This window comes from Porites lutea, chromosome 5 (genome assembly GCF_958299795.1).
Source record: "Porites lutea chromosome 5, jaPorLute2.1, whole genome shotgun sequence".
NCBI lineage: Eukaryota > Metazoa > Cnidaria > Anthozoa > Scleractinia > Poritidae > Porites > Porites lutea.
In genome coordinates this window covers 10,582,866-10,599,020 of record NC_133205.1, presented here as the reverse complement: position 1 = coordinate 10,599,020, position 16,155 = coordinate 10,582,866, and the positions used below count along the sequence as shown (strand labels likewise).

The window sequence follows — 16,155 nt, the reverse complement described above, 5'->3', positions numbered from 1 at the left end:
AGGGCAGTTTTAAGCCCCTTTTATCAATGTTTTTATTTTTTTAAACATGGTACATTGTGTTCGTTTGTTTCTAGCGCTCAGTGTTCTTTTCTCGCTTTCAAATGCCTGGTGGAGTCGTAGGAGACGAAGTTGTTCAGCTGTCAATTGCAGAGTAAGCAGTTGGACATCTTGGAGTACCTGCACTCGAACGTGCGGCAGTGGTTTAACCACTCGCACCAGGAGAAAAACAGTAACTGAGTCTTGCGGAGGAGGCTGTGCTTATCACCTCAAAGAAACGAAAACATGCAACTCTAACTGTTGTCCGGTGAATTGTCTATACAGCTGGAGCTCTTGGGGCCCGTGTTTGGGGTGCGGAATATCGAGTCATTCGCGCTCACCAATCATCACAAGATACAGTTCGTGCAACGGCAGATCTTGCCCCGCTAAGGAGACAAAATCTTGTAACACTAACATGTAAGTATACAGTAACTGATTTTGTTATTCTTGGCTGTTGAAAAATGGTAGTGACTCATAACTGCATTGCGTGATTAGTGGGGTACATTGAAGACGTTGCATACACAAGTTAATTTTTTTCATTCCGATCTACCTACTCGGCTAAGAAGCGTTTCCGCGTTGCAACTGGCTCGGCCGCGCAAAAACAAAATGCACAATAACAAATTCAAAGTACGCAAGCATTAAGGAGATATAGATTTTTACCGGTGTTATTATCTTAGGTGTTATTAGGTGGTTTAGGTTACACTGAAGTACAACACTAACAGTCACTTTCACGTGTGTCCACGCGCGGCGCTCGTCTACAGGGTCTGTTGCAAAATTGAGAAAGCTTTTCAGGCAAGCTTTTACGGGATTTTATTTGCTGCCTATTCCATGTAGAGAATGTAACATAGTTACTGCCATATGTAGTTTTTAAAGAAGAATCTAAAAAAGCTGGATTGTGTCACTATGAAGTGCTTTGTTGTTTTGAGTGAAAACAGAGCACGTCAAGGACATAGGTTAAAGAGCACTAGCCTGCCAAAGCGATGAATTTTCTACGCTTTAAATAGGAACGTCAAAAAATAATTCCCGATATTTTACAACAAAATAGCCTGTGCTATCAGATGAGTGAGGCATAAAGTATAATGATTAGTATAATTCAAAAAATATTCATCGCCAATCCTCACTTTTCTTCAAATCCGACCCCCTCCCACCCTCCCCCAAAACAGCAAACACAAGGCCTAATTCAGAAACAAGCCGCTCGTCGTTCTTCTGTATAATTTTTTATTTGAAGCCATTACAAAACTTTCGGCCGTGAGAGCGGAGAAGCTACAACCGAGTTCGTTAGTGCCAAACAGGAGGGGTCGAAATAAGGTTGAAAGAGCGTGCTTTTTTGCTTTTCTGCCCGCATGGAAAGCCTTTCAGCCCAACAGCACCCACTGCGCTGGCGTGGAAAAGAGAATTATCTATCTCTTGATGCATCATTTGTGTTTTTTTGCACTTAGTAATCAACTCTTACTGTCCTATCGCACTTTCATACTATCGTATGAAGATTCATAGTATTTCCGAATCAACGTTCCCAATCCTTTATGTCTATTACCAACTTAGTCAACGTAAAGCAGACGACCACAAAGAAACAAGTTTTGTTTCCTTCTCAATCCATCGCGTAGAATTGTAGCGCGTATGCGGGCTAGAATACTCAGTCAAAAACATCAGCTAAACAAAGCATATGTGGCAGTGAATCAGTAGCCTTGCATCTCTTCAAAACCATGGATCAATAGCCCAATTTTGATATATTAAAATTCTAACATGACTCCGAGGCGTTAGGGTCAAAATTGCAAAATTTTCAAGACTCCATCGTCTCGCAATTCCCAAAAGAGCAAAAAGAAAGCCAATTTTATTTTAGTGCATCGAACGTGGGCTATTGGACCCCTTTGTGTCGTACCTCTTTTATTTTCGGACTAGGTTTTGTTGTTAACTTTGTTTGTTCATTGATTTCCCAACCAATCCTATACGGTCTACCGAGAGCTGCAAAACGTCGACTGCATGACACCGCTCACTCAAATATAAGTCCTAAGGGAGCGGTCAGGTATTATTTCAAAAGCTAGGGCCCAAAACTTTTAGCCCCTCTCAGGTTAACAGCCCAAAAATCCTACCCCCTCCAAAAATGTGTGCCCAAAAAATTGTAACTCTCTCCTTTAATAACATTTTGGGTATTCAAATGTTACATCTTGAGAATCCATATGAGCGTAACTTTGAGACAATTATTTTATTGGAATAAAAAAAGTGTTAGTATTCACAATATTTACAAAACCCATTTTTTCTTTTTGTTAGTGAAATAAACACACAACAATTCAAACCACCGAACAGTTCAATAACCACACCCGTAGTTCAATGACCACACATTAGTTTATTGAGCGTAAACTACATGTAGCTGCGGAAAAGATAGCCACAACTACGTTAGATATTTTTTAATTAGAACGTGTAGCATTAAGTAAGTGATAAATACTCATTTAGCAACGATACAAGAACTAAATTTACAAATAGCTATGGTATATTGTTATAAAGTTTTAGGACGTAATATAGACACAATATAGACAGGAACATAGATTGATGTTACTTAAGAAGTTATAGTATGCTTAGAAGGTCTGTCATTCTCATCAGTGGCACAGTGAACAGACCTGGAAAGAGGGTAGGCGCTGAAAAGGGAAACCTATCTTAGTCTGGAGAAAAATTGGGATACTAAATAAACCGTCAGAGCGTGCGTTGATAAAGCAGAAAACGTAACGGTTAGCGGTGGGTGAAACCTTGTTTTGACTCTCTTTCCGCACGTTTCAAACTACTGGTGTGGTTATTGAACTAACGAAAAGAAAAAAAACGTAACTGGTAAATAAGTAGTGATGGCGGGCCAATGATGATGATGCCACTGAACAATGTCAGGAGGAGGAATCAGGAAGTGCCTTTGATTTTCACTCGGGCACTGCAATGAAAGCATACGACAGTGGCAGGTCAGATGACATCTGGCCCTTACTGGAACACATTCAAAATCGCTCCTTACTATCAGCCTATAGACTAATCGTTACATCTACACTGTACATTTGTTTACTGTACATATAAAAAACTATGTTGCATTTGTTGAAAAAGAAAACGTTCTGTTCCCGTTACTGTCTAAGACTGACTGAGTTTTGTAAAAGAAGGATTAGTATTAACTGGACCACTATGAGTTAAAAAAACAAATACAGATCGAGTACCAGTCATAACATGAAAAAACACGTTTTCAGTTATAATAACATATCATCAACTATCCGTGCACTTTTGATCGCTGATCGTTTTAAGAAGGGCTTTGATGAAATTATCTGCCATTCACATGTATTATAATACGTGAAAATCACGTGACGATGACGTTGATTAAACAACAAAGCCAAACTAAAACCGTGCGCTGTTTTCAAAGCCATTTCAAAGTCAAGCAAATTGGAAGCGATTTCGTGTAAAGTCACTGCTCATCTCCAGCCAATCAGAGTGCTTTTTAACCGTGCGATTTAGCTTTGAATATGTAATTCTGTTAATACTACTTGCACGGCCATCGTATTTCAAGCAGTGCTTAATATTTCACTAGCACAAAACCCTTTTAATGGTACGCGCACATCGCCCAAACGCGCCCAGAAATTGTAACCTTCCCCTAAATGCGGGCCCAGGAAATTTTAGCCCTCCCTCTGAATGGGCGCCCAAAAAATCGCAGCCCTCCCCCAAAATTTACCAACCCTCCCCCCCCCAATAGTTAATGACCGCTCCCTAAAGGCAGTAGACATATCTCACAAGCGAGAACAAACTTAAGTCTTGAGTATTCAGCCTATAACTCGCTATTCCTTTTGTTTCAACTTCAGTTTAATTCAACTTTAACTGAGGGGGTGTAAGGGGGATACGAATACCGCAAAATCGCACAGAATTACATATAAACACCGCAAAGAATAACAAAAGAAAACCGCAAACCGCGTTGAAATTATCTCGAAAATTTCTAAATACCGCAAATTGCTTGGTTTTGTAAAACCGCAATACCGCAACTTAAATAAAAATTTCCGCAAAACGCACCAAACATCAAGCAAAACCGCATCACTGCAAACCCTTACGTCCCCTCTTAACTTCATTATTGCCTCCATCACTTGGTATAATCACATTCTTAAAGGAGCTGTGTCACGAAATTTACTCAAAACTCAGATGGTGGGTGGACCTGCTTCCCAATGGATGCGCAAACGCATGGAGGATCGAAACGGATTGCAAATCTGGTTTTTGGATACTTGTAAGCCTAACAGTTTTTCCACGTTCACTTTGTTGTTTGTAGCGTTTGTTATGGTGTTTTGGGAGAGATATTTGTTTGATACAAAGCGGTGATTTTGTCATTTACAAGTAAGTTGCTCACTAATGTTAAGTTCCTTGGCGAATAAAGTCGCATTACTGGTAGTATTAACCCCTTAAACTAGACAGCCATTTCATAGCCTCTTTTTACACTTGTTATTATACGCTTGACTATAGTTTCCTTATAATGATTTTGTGTCCTGACTGTATCGAAGCACGTTAGCATTTTCGCCTTTAAATAGCTTCGGAAGTACTCAAAGGTCGTCGACTATCTTCGGATACTTTCGGTAATGTTCGGAAGTTTTCGGAAAATCGTCGGAAATCTTCGGGAGTCGGTCATGACAAGACAAAAATCTCACGCAATTGTCTTAAAAAAAGTTGGCTGCTGTTCAAAGGAAATATACAGCTCTCAGACACTAACAATCATAGACGCATGAAGCCAGTCAAGACCAAAATGTATCTTTTCATATCACTTATGCAACATAATGTTTCCGAAAAATTAAAAAAAAAAAACTGAAAGAGTGACCCTTTCCGATAATTTGTCTTACTTAATTAGACTTCGTCAGGGCGACTGACTGACGAATATATTAGATAAAGTGGGATTATTTGCCATTGCCATTTCCTGTTCTTTAGTCGTGTTAGCAGACTTACAGTCATGAGCACGCTGAGTACCTTAGCTGTGTATCTGGGAATTTCTTGAAAAGATTAGCAATGGAAGAAAGCTAAAGAGAAAAAGGAGAGTTTTCTTCTTTATTGATTCCTAAAATAAATCCAATGGTAAAAAATAGGGAAAAACAAATATTTTCTGACTTCCGTGTTCAAACATTTTGACATTTTTAGCCATTAAGGAAGAAGACTTGTCCATAATGAATGATGTTAACTGTCATCGTTTGTCTCACTTTGACTGCTTCACAGCCAATCAGATGATTAGGTCGACTGCACACATGACACATTGTGTACTAGGATGGGCGCCGACCGTGATTTGTGGACACTGTCTGAGAAGTGCTATCTCCAGGTTTTTCATGTATGACGTTGTAGCATCCACGCTTCAGAAATGTCGATTCCGCTATCCCTGTTGATGTTGTAAGAATGCTGGAACAGTTGGGTGAATAGCCTCTCTTCTCTCGATACATTTGTGTGTATCAGTATTTTCTTTTCCTCGCGGTCAAGAGCCACCCTTTTTAAATAAAGTGCATGTATTGAGTGTGCATTGATTGATAGGGCGTGTCGCGCCACTGCAAGTCGTGGATCTTGATCAACCAATTTGTCTTTTATCTCAGTGGGTAGTTGTAGCTCTTTTAAAGTAGGCTAAGATCTAATGACGGGCGAGCCAAAAGCCAAGTTATTGCGTCTTGATTCTTTCTTACATTCATTTCATGGTTTCGCCTCTGTAAACTGCGCCACCCTTACAAGAAACCATGTATACGTAATGTTGTCGTGCTTTTTCGGTTTGGCAGTGGTTAATGCTGGGTGCTAAAGGTTAAGAGTTCTGCATTGTTTGCAAGGTGTTCAGCTTTTCAAAACAATCACGTTTGCCAGGTTGGAGTGAGGTGTAATATTAAAAGAAAGTTACCCCCAGTTTGATGTTCGGTTGTCAAACATGCGGAACAGATGTTGCTTAATCTTATAAGGCCAATTAACATAACCGGGAAGCCAGACGATTTTTGACTTCGACCAACCATGGTACATTGTGCTTCTTGGTTGCTGGCGCTTGGGGCGATTGTGGTTGTTTTTTCGACTTCAAACGCGTGGTTTTGGAGACGTAGAAGACGAAGTTGTTCAGCTGTCAATTGCAGAGTTTCCAGCTGGTCGTCTTGGAGTTCTTGCAGTCGAACATGCGGCAGTGGTGTAAAGACTCGTACGCGAACAAAAACAAGTTCTGCCTCTTGTGGAGGAAGTTGTCCTTACGACTTCAAAGATACAAAAAGATGCAACTCTAACTGTTGTCCGGTGAATTGTTTATACTCTTGGGGCTCTTGGAGCTCGTGTTTGGGATGTGGAATGTCGAGCCATTCGCGCTCACCAATTATACACAGATACAGTCGGTGCAATGGAAACTCTTGTCCCTCCAAGCAGACCAGGTCTTGTAATACCAATAAGTAAGTGTGCATTGCTTTATTAGATAAGCGTCTATTGTAGTTGCGGTCTAGTGTTGTCAGTATTTTTAACCATTTTCAATTTTTTACCCTTTAACTTCCTTTTACGATATCTTTTACATTTTAGAATTATTTGTAGATTGCCGGGGCCCACAATGTAAACTACTGGGCTAACCAGTGATTGTGTAAGCCAGTAAAGTTTATTATTATTTAAATTGCGTTATATGATGGAGAAGTCAATTTTGTTTTGGTGGCTTTTTGCGCCTGCTTCCGAGCCAGGAAATCTCAAGATGTCGTGAATGACCAGCTTTTTGACCACCTCTGTCGTTCTTAGCACAACTTTCAGGGGCCGCACAACTTTCTCTCGCACACATTTTTAATGGAGTTACGTTTTTGTTGACTACTACCGTGTTAATTTGTTTCGTTTTCAAACAAAATGAATTCTTTAATGTCTGCTTCGAAAGTAACACTGACTTCTTTTTCCCTCGCAGAGTAACTTAGTAACTATTTTTAAGCATTTACTCATCTCTCAAATCTGACGATCTTCCATTTCTGAGCACTTGTGTAAACTACTAAATTGCTTTTAACTACATTTTGAGAGGCCTCCTACCAAAAAGCTTTATTTGTGTTTGTCAAAAAAGCATAACATTTCCGGCAACGGAAGCAGTTGCTTAGAGACAGTAGGTATACAAAATTTGGCGAGGGGTATCATGGGGGCAAGGTGTATTATAGGCAAATGAACGTGAATGTGGCAAATTGCAAAAGTTCTGTTGAAGGTGCGGGCCGGCGAACGGAGTTTGCCCGCGGTGCTGCAGAGCGATCTCTACACTCACTGTGTACATTATTACCGAAAGTGAAAAGCAAAAAATACGCTGTTTAGAGGTTTTCCAACCGGTTTTTGGGATCGGGGATTTAGCTTCTCTCTTGGCTTATAGTACAGGTTTCGGCCGAATTTTAGAGCATAGAACGGAAGATACGTTTGGGATTAATTATGAACGGCCGGGGTACGGATTTTTGTGATATTATGACGTGAGATCGGGAAAATGTTGTTTTAAAAAGAACCGGTCCGGTAAGAAAAGCGAAAATTCCTTTATTTCATGATAACAAAAAATGCTGTCATAATTTCTTGGACCTTGTCAAGTGCATTTATTAACATTGCCACCATCTTCCACTAGTGCTCCGAGAATAAGGGAAGCGTAGATGTCCGTTTGGAGTAAGCCTAAAGAAGACCACCGACTGGTATACGGGGGATTAAGAAAGTTTGTTTTGAGTCGGGTAACGGGATTAATAAGCCTCTTTGGGACCCTCTGTTTATTTAATGAAATAGGTCCCTGCAAAAAGAGCATTTGATATTGCTGCCCTCCAAATCTAGTGCTAAATTTGGGACTGCGGATGAAGTTACGTTACTCGACCTCACGCAGCTGCATACCCAGCTAAAACACGCTGCCATGGGTGTTTTGTGATAAAATTTACCCAAAATATTCTAGCATAGCCTTTCACGGGAAGAGATAATGACCTACTATGATTTCTAATTTGCATTATTTCTGAGTGTTTCAAGAAACTCGCCGAAGTAAAAATGATCTGTTAGATCAAGCTTTTCTCAGTTGCATCGGTGCACTGAAAGTTCTTTAAAACTTGTAGCTGCAACCAGTTTTTGCAGAAAGCTGAACTTGGTTGACGACATGATATCGATCAAACAGAAGCTAGTCAAAGCGGTGATGTTAATTTTATTGATCCAGCGGAAGATTTTCTCGGCGAGGAAGTGAAAGAGTATAACTCATGATCTCTTTGCATGTCTCAACTTGTTCAAGTCCCCGCGATATTCTATCCGGTCAGTCTTTTAAGTAACTGAAACGGAAGGTCATAAAACGTGTACACAAGCAGTTCTCGTATAGAATTACGTTAAGTCTCAAGTCACGTTTGTACCGGCCGAGGAGTTTGACTGAATGACCCACAATAACGTTTTTCTCCAACTGAAACTGGATAGTGTGACCGATATGACTGTGAGTGCGAGACCGACACAACCCTGATATTATTAAATTTTGGCCTGTATTTGGTAATCTGACGCAGGAGAAATTGATTTCTCTATATATAATTAGTATTTAGTACTTGTCAGCTATAACTTGTAGACCAGAATTGACCTTTCATAAGATCTTTGAGTTCTTCCTTTATTTTAGACTAGAACAATACTGATCCACTTGTCGGTAATTAAAAGATATCTGTGAGTGGTAGAGCACCTGTTCCTCATCCATTCAATGTATTGATGTCCTGTTTCCAACCTTCTCTTAAAAAGACCCCGCTATAATATTTCACAGATGGTAACAAACTTTAATCTAGGATGTTTTCCTTAACCCTTGCTGTTTCTTGGAAGCAGATGAATGTGTTTGGTCTTAGATCTGCTTGGACTTGCAAAACTGAACACTTGAGAACGGCGACTGAATTGTAAGAACGCAATACGAGTTCCGTTAGTAAGATCACGTAATCACTCGTACATTGACGAGTTAGAAAGATCCCTATTACGCACCAAATATGTTGATGATCATCAACTGGAATAACGCGTGTCACCTGCTCAGATTTGTGGAAAGGCAACTCGTCAGTTTCGCAACAGTTTCACTAAAATAAGCGAGCCCTCCGCTTCATAAACAGTTTCCACGCTGAAATTCTTGATTAACATTGTTTTCTTTTAATTGACAAAAACCGCAGAGAGTCACTTATACCTAAACATTCCACTACTATTAATCCTCGGCAATTCAACGATTACATACTGACACGCTTGTTAAACGACTTTCGTAAACCCGTAACCACATTGCTTTATTTCTCGTCCATATTTGTAAAGTAAAAGACCAAATATTACATCACCATGAACGTCAGTAAATACCATGCTCCTTGAATACTATGGGTGAGCTGCATAAATCTCGCCATGATAAAGACTTAAAAAGCATGAACACTTGTACTCTTTCATACTAAGCTTTGGCTAGATAGGTTTTGCCACAGCACGTTTAAGCTAGGTCACGATATTTTCAGTGGTTATGCTTAGTCAGGTTTTTGTTACAAACTAGCAGTCTTTCATTAAAAAAAATCAGGGAAGAATAAATAAACATAAATCGGAAATACGTAGATTGAAAAAGACCACCAACATAACAGGAAACTATTTGAATCCAGGCGTTGTAAATCGTTACAAATTGTGGTAAGCTTTGCAAAAAGTCGGCACACTCCGGTAGATTTCGGTCGGCTTCTTTATTACTTCCGTGTCCTTGAGATATCGATTTGGTCAAAATTTATCTGAAGCCAGGGCAAGTGCCAAATTATTTAAAGTGCGGCCCTAAATGCCCCATGAACTCGCAAATTATTATGACGATAACACGGAGAAACAAAAACACAGTAATTCGCGACATTTTGATCTTGTGGGGAATAGTTTTACTTTGCGAAAGGAATCCAAGGGGTATGAATTACCTAAGGGGTGTTGAATTGACCCTTGTCCCTAATGCTGTCAGGAAGGGCACAAACCTTATTTTAATTTTTGACCATTCTGTAGAAAAATTTGATGAACTATTCATTGTATTATTGTGGAGTCCCCATCACAACCAGTAACTTTCTTCATTTATGATGTTGGTATGCAATCAACAAAAACGTTTTAACTTTTTTAACAAAAGTGCATTTCATTGTAATATAACTAACTGTGTCACAGGAGAACCAGGCATACATCAGCAATTTGGAAGCGCTCATAATAGCATTGCAGCTACGGTCGCCCAGCACAAATGGTCCCCGATGTGGCATGTGATCTGTTCTCTAAATTAACGTTATCTTTTACAAGTTTAGAGCTCTAGCAGAGTAGTTACAGGATGTCAGTGCATACCCCCCCTCCCCCCCACCAAAAAAAAAAAAACGTGACATTCCTGTTTCACCAAACAGCGGAGTTAAAATTTTGCGTCAAAGTTTTTGAAAACGGAACCAATACTTCACATGATTTATTTATCTTAGCACAATTTGACAGCGGTGATACCTCAGTTTGCAAAAAAGCACGTGATACAAACCAGTGTTGAGTAATTCCAGCACGATTTTGGTCGCCACTTTAACTTTTGCCATCGCTAGATACACTTCCCTCTCCTGTGCGCCATGAGAAAATATTTTTGGGTATGTCTTGTTGTTTTTGCGTCTTGGTCTTCGATAATTAACCTCCCGGGCTCATGGGCTTGGAGGCGACGACGACGCCGAAGATGGTGTCCGCGGCAAAATTGCGTCTTGAATTCTTGGTCAACGACAGGAACGTGTTCACGGGCGTGCGGAGGTGGGGTGGTGCTCCAGCAACGGTCCATTAGAACGTACCCTAGTTGCGGTGGAAGCGCTTGTCCGTCGCCTTACAGTACTCAGCGCAGACGGTACGTGTCCTGCAACACACAGTGCTGTCGTGTCAACTGCTACTGGAGCTGGAACTCTTGGGGAACGTGTTCCGCGACTTGCGGTTCATCGGCGGCGCAAACGCGAACGATGCGTATTATAAGAAACCCTAGTTGTGGAGGTACAGCGTGCCCAAGTAAACGGAGTGAGAGTCGACGATGTGCGCAAGGAATGTAAGTGGAAACGTTTTGTTACTTAAACTCAACTAAACAAGCTGATATTTGACTGTTATTTGTGCTTTGGAGCAAAATAATATACTCTGCGAGCAAAATAATATACTCTGCGAGAAACAGCAATTTAATGCTTGGGTGTTGAGAATCACTAACTAGGCTGCAGTTAGCTAGAGTATGTAGGCAATGTTTTTTTGGTGACAAAATATTCATGTGCGAATAACTTAACTAATGCTTGCGGTACCAATTCATTTCAAAAGTTATACGGAGCTTTTCGAAAAACTGCTGCCTTAGCAGATTCAGTAATTAACAAAAGCGATCTGATGGGTCATTTTGAGGATATTCCAAAGAAGAATATTGAGAATTTAACTTTTTGGATAAGACATTTTCCAAAAGTACATATTTATTTCATTTTACAGTAAATCTCATACTTTGGTTTACAAACTAAACAAACTCCTTCAGGGAAACTTAAAACTTCTTCGGGTTTTAGTAACGCTCACTGTGCGCCGTGCACTTCTATTGATTGTGAACCATGAGGAAGCATTTTTGGGTATGCCTCGTTATTTTTGCTTCTTTGGCTGCTCTAATTGATCTTCCGGGATCGTGGGCTTGGCGGCGACGACACCGAAGATGGTGTCCGCGGCAAAATTGCGTCTTGTATTACTGGTCAACAACGAAAAGGTGTTCACGGACATGCGGAGGTGGGGTAGTGCTCCAACAATGGTCCATACAAACTTATCCCAGATGTAGTGGAACAGCCTGTCCGTCTTAACTACAGTACTCAACGCGGACGATACGTGTCTTGTAACACATGTTGTTGTCCTGTTAACTGCTGGTGGGGCTGGACTTCTTGAGGCCCTTGCCTTGGCTGTGGTACATCGACGCAAACTCGAACGATGCGCCTTTTCCGAAGGCCTAATTGCGGAGGCCCGCTTGTCCACGCCGGCGGAGCGAGACTCGAACTTGTGCAACTGAAATGTAAGTTAAATAGATCCTCTAAGTTATTCCGGTTAATTGAACTTCGTAGACTTAAATGTGCTTTGTTAGCACTCTAGAACTCCTAACATTCTAAACAACTTAACCATTAAGTGTTACTACGACAACCTAATACTGATCAGTTTAGCGCAAAAATGCATACCTGTATGATGAAAAACATATAGAACTCATAGAGTAGGCTTCTTTCTCTTCCTTAAACTTAATTCGCTGTTCCTAAAACTGGTGCGAAACCCGTAGCGCGGATTTTCGTGTGTCGCGGAATTATGCAAGCGCGCGCGAGCCTCATACACCGAGCGAAAGAAAAACGTTATAAAATGCTTCTCTGAAATACCCCATTTTACAACCGGTTCAGACCTAATACGTTTTGGTCGCTTTCTTCATGACCAACTAGGTAATAAATTGAGTACAGAAGATTTCTGTTGTGAGATTAGGGTCAATATGATTTTAAAAGTAAACTCTTTGATAAAATAGCTATTCCTCAATCAGTACCTGGAAAAGGAAGAGGAACAGCGTTTTCCTTCCTTACACGAGTCACCGCAGAGGACATCCATATCCGTACACCTGAAAAGTGTTGAATATTGCATTTATCAATCACACAAGGGTTTTATACCAGAACAGAAATGATTAGGATAATCAGCTGATCTTAACAGGTAGTCGATAAATAACCTCTCAGCTGTTTTGAATGTTGTCCAGTTTCTGGTGCTGCTTACCTCAGCTTATATACAAGGAAAACGTAAAGTTAAACTTTGCGGAAGATTGTTATGAAAAGGAGAATGTGTTTTTGGTTTTCTTTTTCCTTATTTGTTTTGTTTGGCCATAGATTTGACAGGGGTACTTAAAATCAAGCACACCGATTAACCATCTTTCAATTTCATCCCGTAACCCGTTAATTCATTCGCATACTCGGCAAGTCTCAAGAGATTTAACAAATCTGTATTTGCTTTTCCTTATGTATTTTTCTTGACATCTTTAATTAATATGGTTTAAAAACGCTTGTTGATGATGTTTGTAGTTGGCCATCTAAAAAAGAGCTGTAAAACCAAAACAATAAATCCTACGGACAATTTAATTCTGAAAAAGAGCCTTTTACATCAAGACATCTGAGTAGACCTAACTAAACAGATCTTTGGATCTTTGTGTAGTAATACTTTTGCAACATGCAGCTGAGGTAAACTGCAAAAGGGCTTCTCGTTCTTAGGAGCAAATAGGCTCTTTTAAACACAGATTCGGGGTTAAGAACCAAGAGCTCGCAGGCAATGCTTGTTCTGATGGTGCGAAAATTATTATGTGCCAAAAGCTAAATTAATGCTTGTGAATGCTTATGGTTTCAACTTGTTTCGAAGTTAAACGGAGCTTTTTGAAAACCTGCTCTACCTTAACTCCAGTGAAACGATCTAATGACGATCATTTTCTTAATTTTAGTTAATCTCATTTTTCGAAGAAACGAGACGTCGTAAGGGTTTCGTAACACTCACTGGCAAATGCATTATGACTCGGTTTTTCTTCCTGACGGGCAATTGAACATTAAATTAAGTTGCAGTATTTTTCTCCAAATTCACCTATGAGTGGTGAATTAAATGGATCATTGGAGTTCTTTTTTGAAGTCAGTTTCACCCTACCCCACCAGTCTCTACCCAACTGATTGCAAGAGATCGAAGAATCCTTTAAACCAAAAGTTTTTAGGGATACGATGTACAAATAAAGGCACTATTGCAACTGATCCTGACGGCAAGAAGAATGAGAGGGAAAAAAATAACCAATAAGCAAATGGCAAAGTGTTTTTGCCTGATTTTTTGGTGTATAACACAAATGTTCTATGAGGGACAAAAAGAGAAAAAATGCCGATAGGCTCAAATATGATCAGTAGTAGTACCTTAATTTCATGCTGGGACGTTTATTTCCTACAGTAGGGTAGTTCATATTTTAATCCCAACATGTATAATTTCAGACATCGAAAAAATCTCTTTCTCGTGTCTGGCACTGACCTGTGCTCCGTGTTGCACGATCCCCAAGCTCATTTATTTCGTTGTCTCTTACATACACAAAGACTAATTTACAGGACTTCCCATGAAAAATATAGCGCGCTAGTTTCTTTTAATACATGCTAATTCAATGTTGTCAGGGCTATGTCTTTTTATACTCCACGCATAATGCGATTCGTAACTGTCTAGTATGACTGGCTAATAAATTCCAGTATTGGTTAGTTGGCGGAGTTTTCAATTCCTGAAGACTGGCGTTCTCCGTCTATGATAACACAAAACGACAATCCAGAGCATTAGCAGAACAGAAAATGGCTAGCAACAACCATTTTCATTCCTAGAGAGAGTCTCTCGGCTTAATGTGACCAAAAGAAAGAGCATGTTTGTAAACACCTGTCGTTGCTCATGCGCACAACAACTTTAATTGTAGGTACGCAGCGCGTGTATACAATACCCTTAAAGACCCAATTTACAAGTGAAGAAGTTTGAGGATGATGTTGTCGGAAGTGGAAGATTCTAACCTTTATTTTTTTTTAGACAAAGTATTTTGGCGTGTCAAAAAATGAGGAGCCGCAGGCTTCCTAAGAATTTTATATTCGCTATTCCTGTAGAAACAAAGATTATGTATCTGCTTTAGAAAATAATTTTCTGACTATCTTTAAAAGCTTAAAAATGTTTGTGGTGTTGCACCACAAGCATCTCCGTGATCATGTAATTCATCACGAATAACATAAACCACATATTTACTGGAGTGTCGCGAGTCGGTTAAGACATGACCCACCTATTATTTTCTAGTTGTATTGTATATATTCATTTTTCCATTCGAACGATTCCGTTGCTGAAGAAATACCGTACACTTGCAGAATATTGAGTTTTCAACAATGCTGGGCAATCCAAAAGGTAAATTCGTTGCCCTTTTGAGTCAAACGTTTTTCACGGTGCGAAATGTTTTCTCCTGAAATTTTACACGGGGTCAGCAATTTATTTAACCACAAAAATTTGACAGGCAGTAGCCAGTCTCGACATGTACCCTCCAATAGCGGTTTAAAAAGGGAACGAAATGAAAAACACTTAGTTAGTGCTTTTTGACCCGCCAGACTGAACTTTTGCTGTTGAGCTGTGCGCTTCTCTTGATTTTGAACCATGAGGAAGCATTTTTGGCTATATCTTGTTGTTTTTGCTGTTTTGGCTGCTCTGAGCGATCTTCCGGGATCGGAGGCTTGGCGGCGACGGCGACGGCGACGGCGACGACGCCGAAGGTCGTGTTCGCGGCAAGATTGCGTCTTAAATTATTGGTCAACAACGGGAAGCTGTTCACGGACATGCGGAGGTGGGGTAGTGCTCCAACAACGCTCCATCAGAACGTACCCTAGTTGCGGTGGAAGCTCTTGTCCGTCGCCTTACAGTTCTCAGCGTAGACGGTACGTGTCTTGCAACACGCAGTGCTGTCGCGTTAACTGCTACTGGAGCTGGAACTCTTGGGGATCGTGTTCAGCGACTTGCGGTTCATCGGCGACGCAAACGCGAACGATACGTATTATAAGAAACCCTAGTTGTGGAGGTACAGCGTGCCCAAGTAAACGGAGTGAAAGTCGACGATGTGCGCAAGGAATGTAAGTGGAAACTTTTTGTTGCTAAAAGGAGCTGATATTTGAATGTTTCAATAATTAAACGGAGCTTTTCGACAATTCAGTAATTGACAAAAGCGATCGGATGGGTCATTTTGATGATATTTCAAAGAAGAATATTGAGAATCAAACTATTTGGATTGGGCATCTTTTAAAAGCATAATTTGTTGCTCTTAGTAAGTCTGATACTTTTTTGGTTTACAAACTCCTTCAGGGAAAAACAAAACTTCGTTGGGTGTTAATAATGCTCACTGGCAAATGCATCACTCTACGGACACGTTTATAATACAGGGGCACCCAACGAGAATATAGTTCAAAAACACTTAAACATAGCATTGTTAAACGTATTTTAGTATTTAAACGGTAGACATAGGCATATTTTTATCCCCCCCAAATTTTTCATCTGTTCGGATTTCCTAGCTGAAAGTCTAGTGATCCGAAAAATTATAGGGATCAAAGTACCTTTTCGAAAATTTCAGCCAGAAAAAAGGCTCCCGAAAATTCTAGGTGAACTTTTTAGGGCAAAAATCAGTTAAAAATTGGCAATTATACCATTTTTTAGATG

At 40.1% G+C, this 16,155-nt stretch overlaps 2 protein-coding genes across 2 annotated transcripts in view; both read left to right on the top strand.

Moving 5' to 3' along the window:
* Positions 1–46: 46 nt before the first annotated feature.
* On the top strand, positions 47–6,426 carry LOC140937894 (spondin-1-like). The gene is made up of 2 exons (XM_073387464.1): positions 47–454; positions 6,013–6,426. The coding sequence occupies exons 1-2, from the start codon at positions 47–49 to the stop codon at positions 6,424–6,426; spliced, it is 822 nt and encodes a 273-aa protein (XP_073243565.1).
* An 8,664-nt stretch (positions 6,427–15,090) lies between these two features.
* The window catches only part of LOC140939033 (cadherin-23-like), a 55,054-nt gene continuing 53,989 nt past the window's right edge, over positions 15,091–16,155 (top strand). Inside the window, exon 1 of the mRNA XM_073388589.1 lies at positions 15,091–15,449. Coding sequence (XP_073244690.1) covers positions 15,106–15,449 — 344 coding nt within the window. The 5' untranslated portion in view covers positions 15,091–15,105. The remainder of the gene's footprint in view (positions 15,450–16,155) is intronic.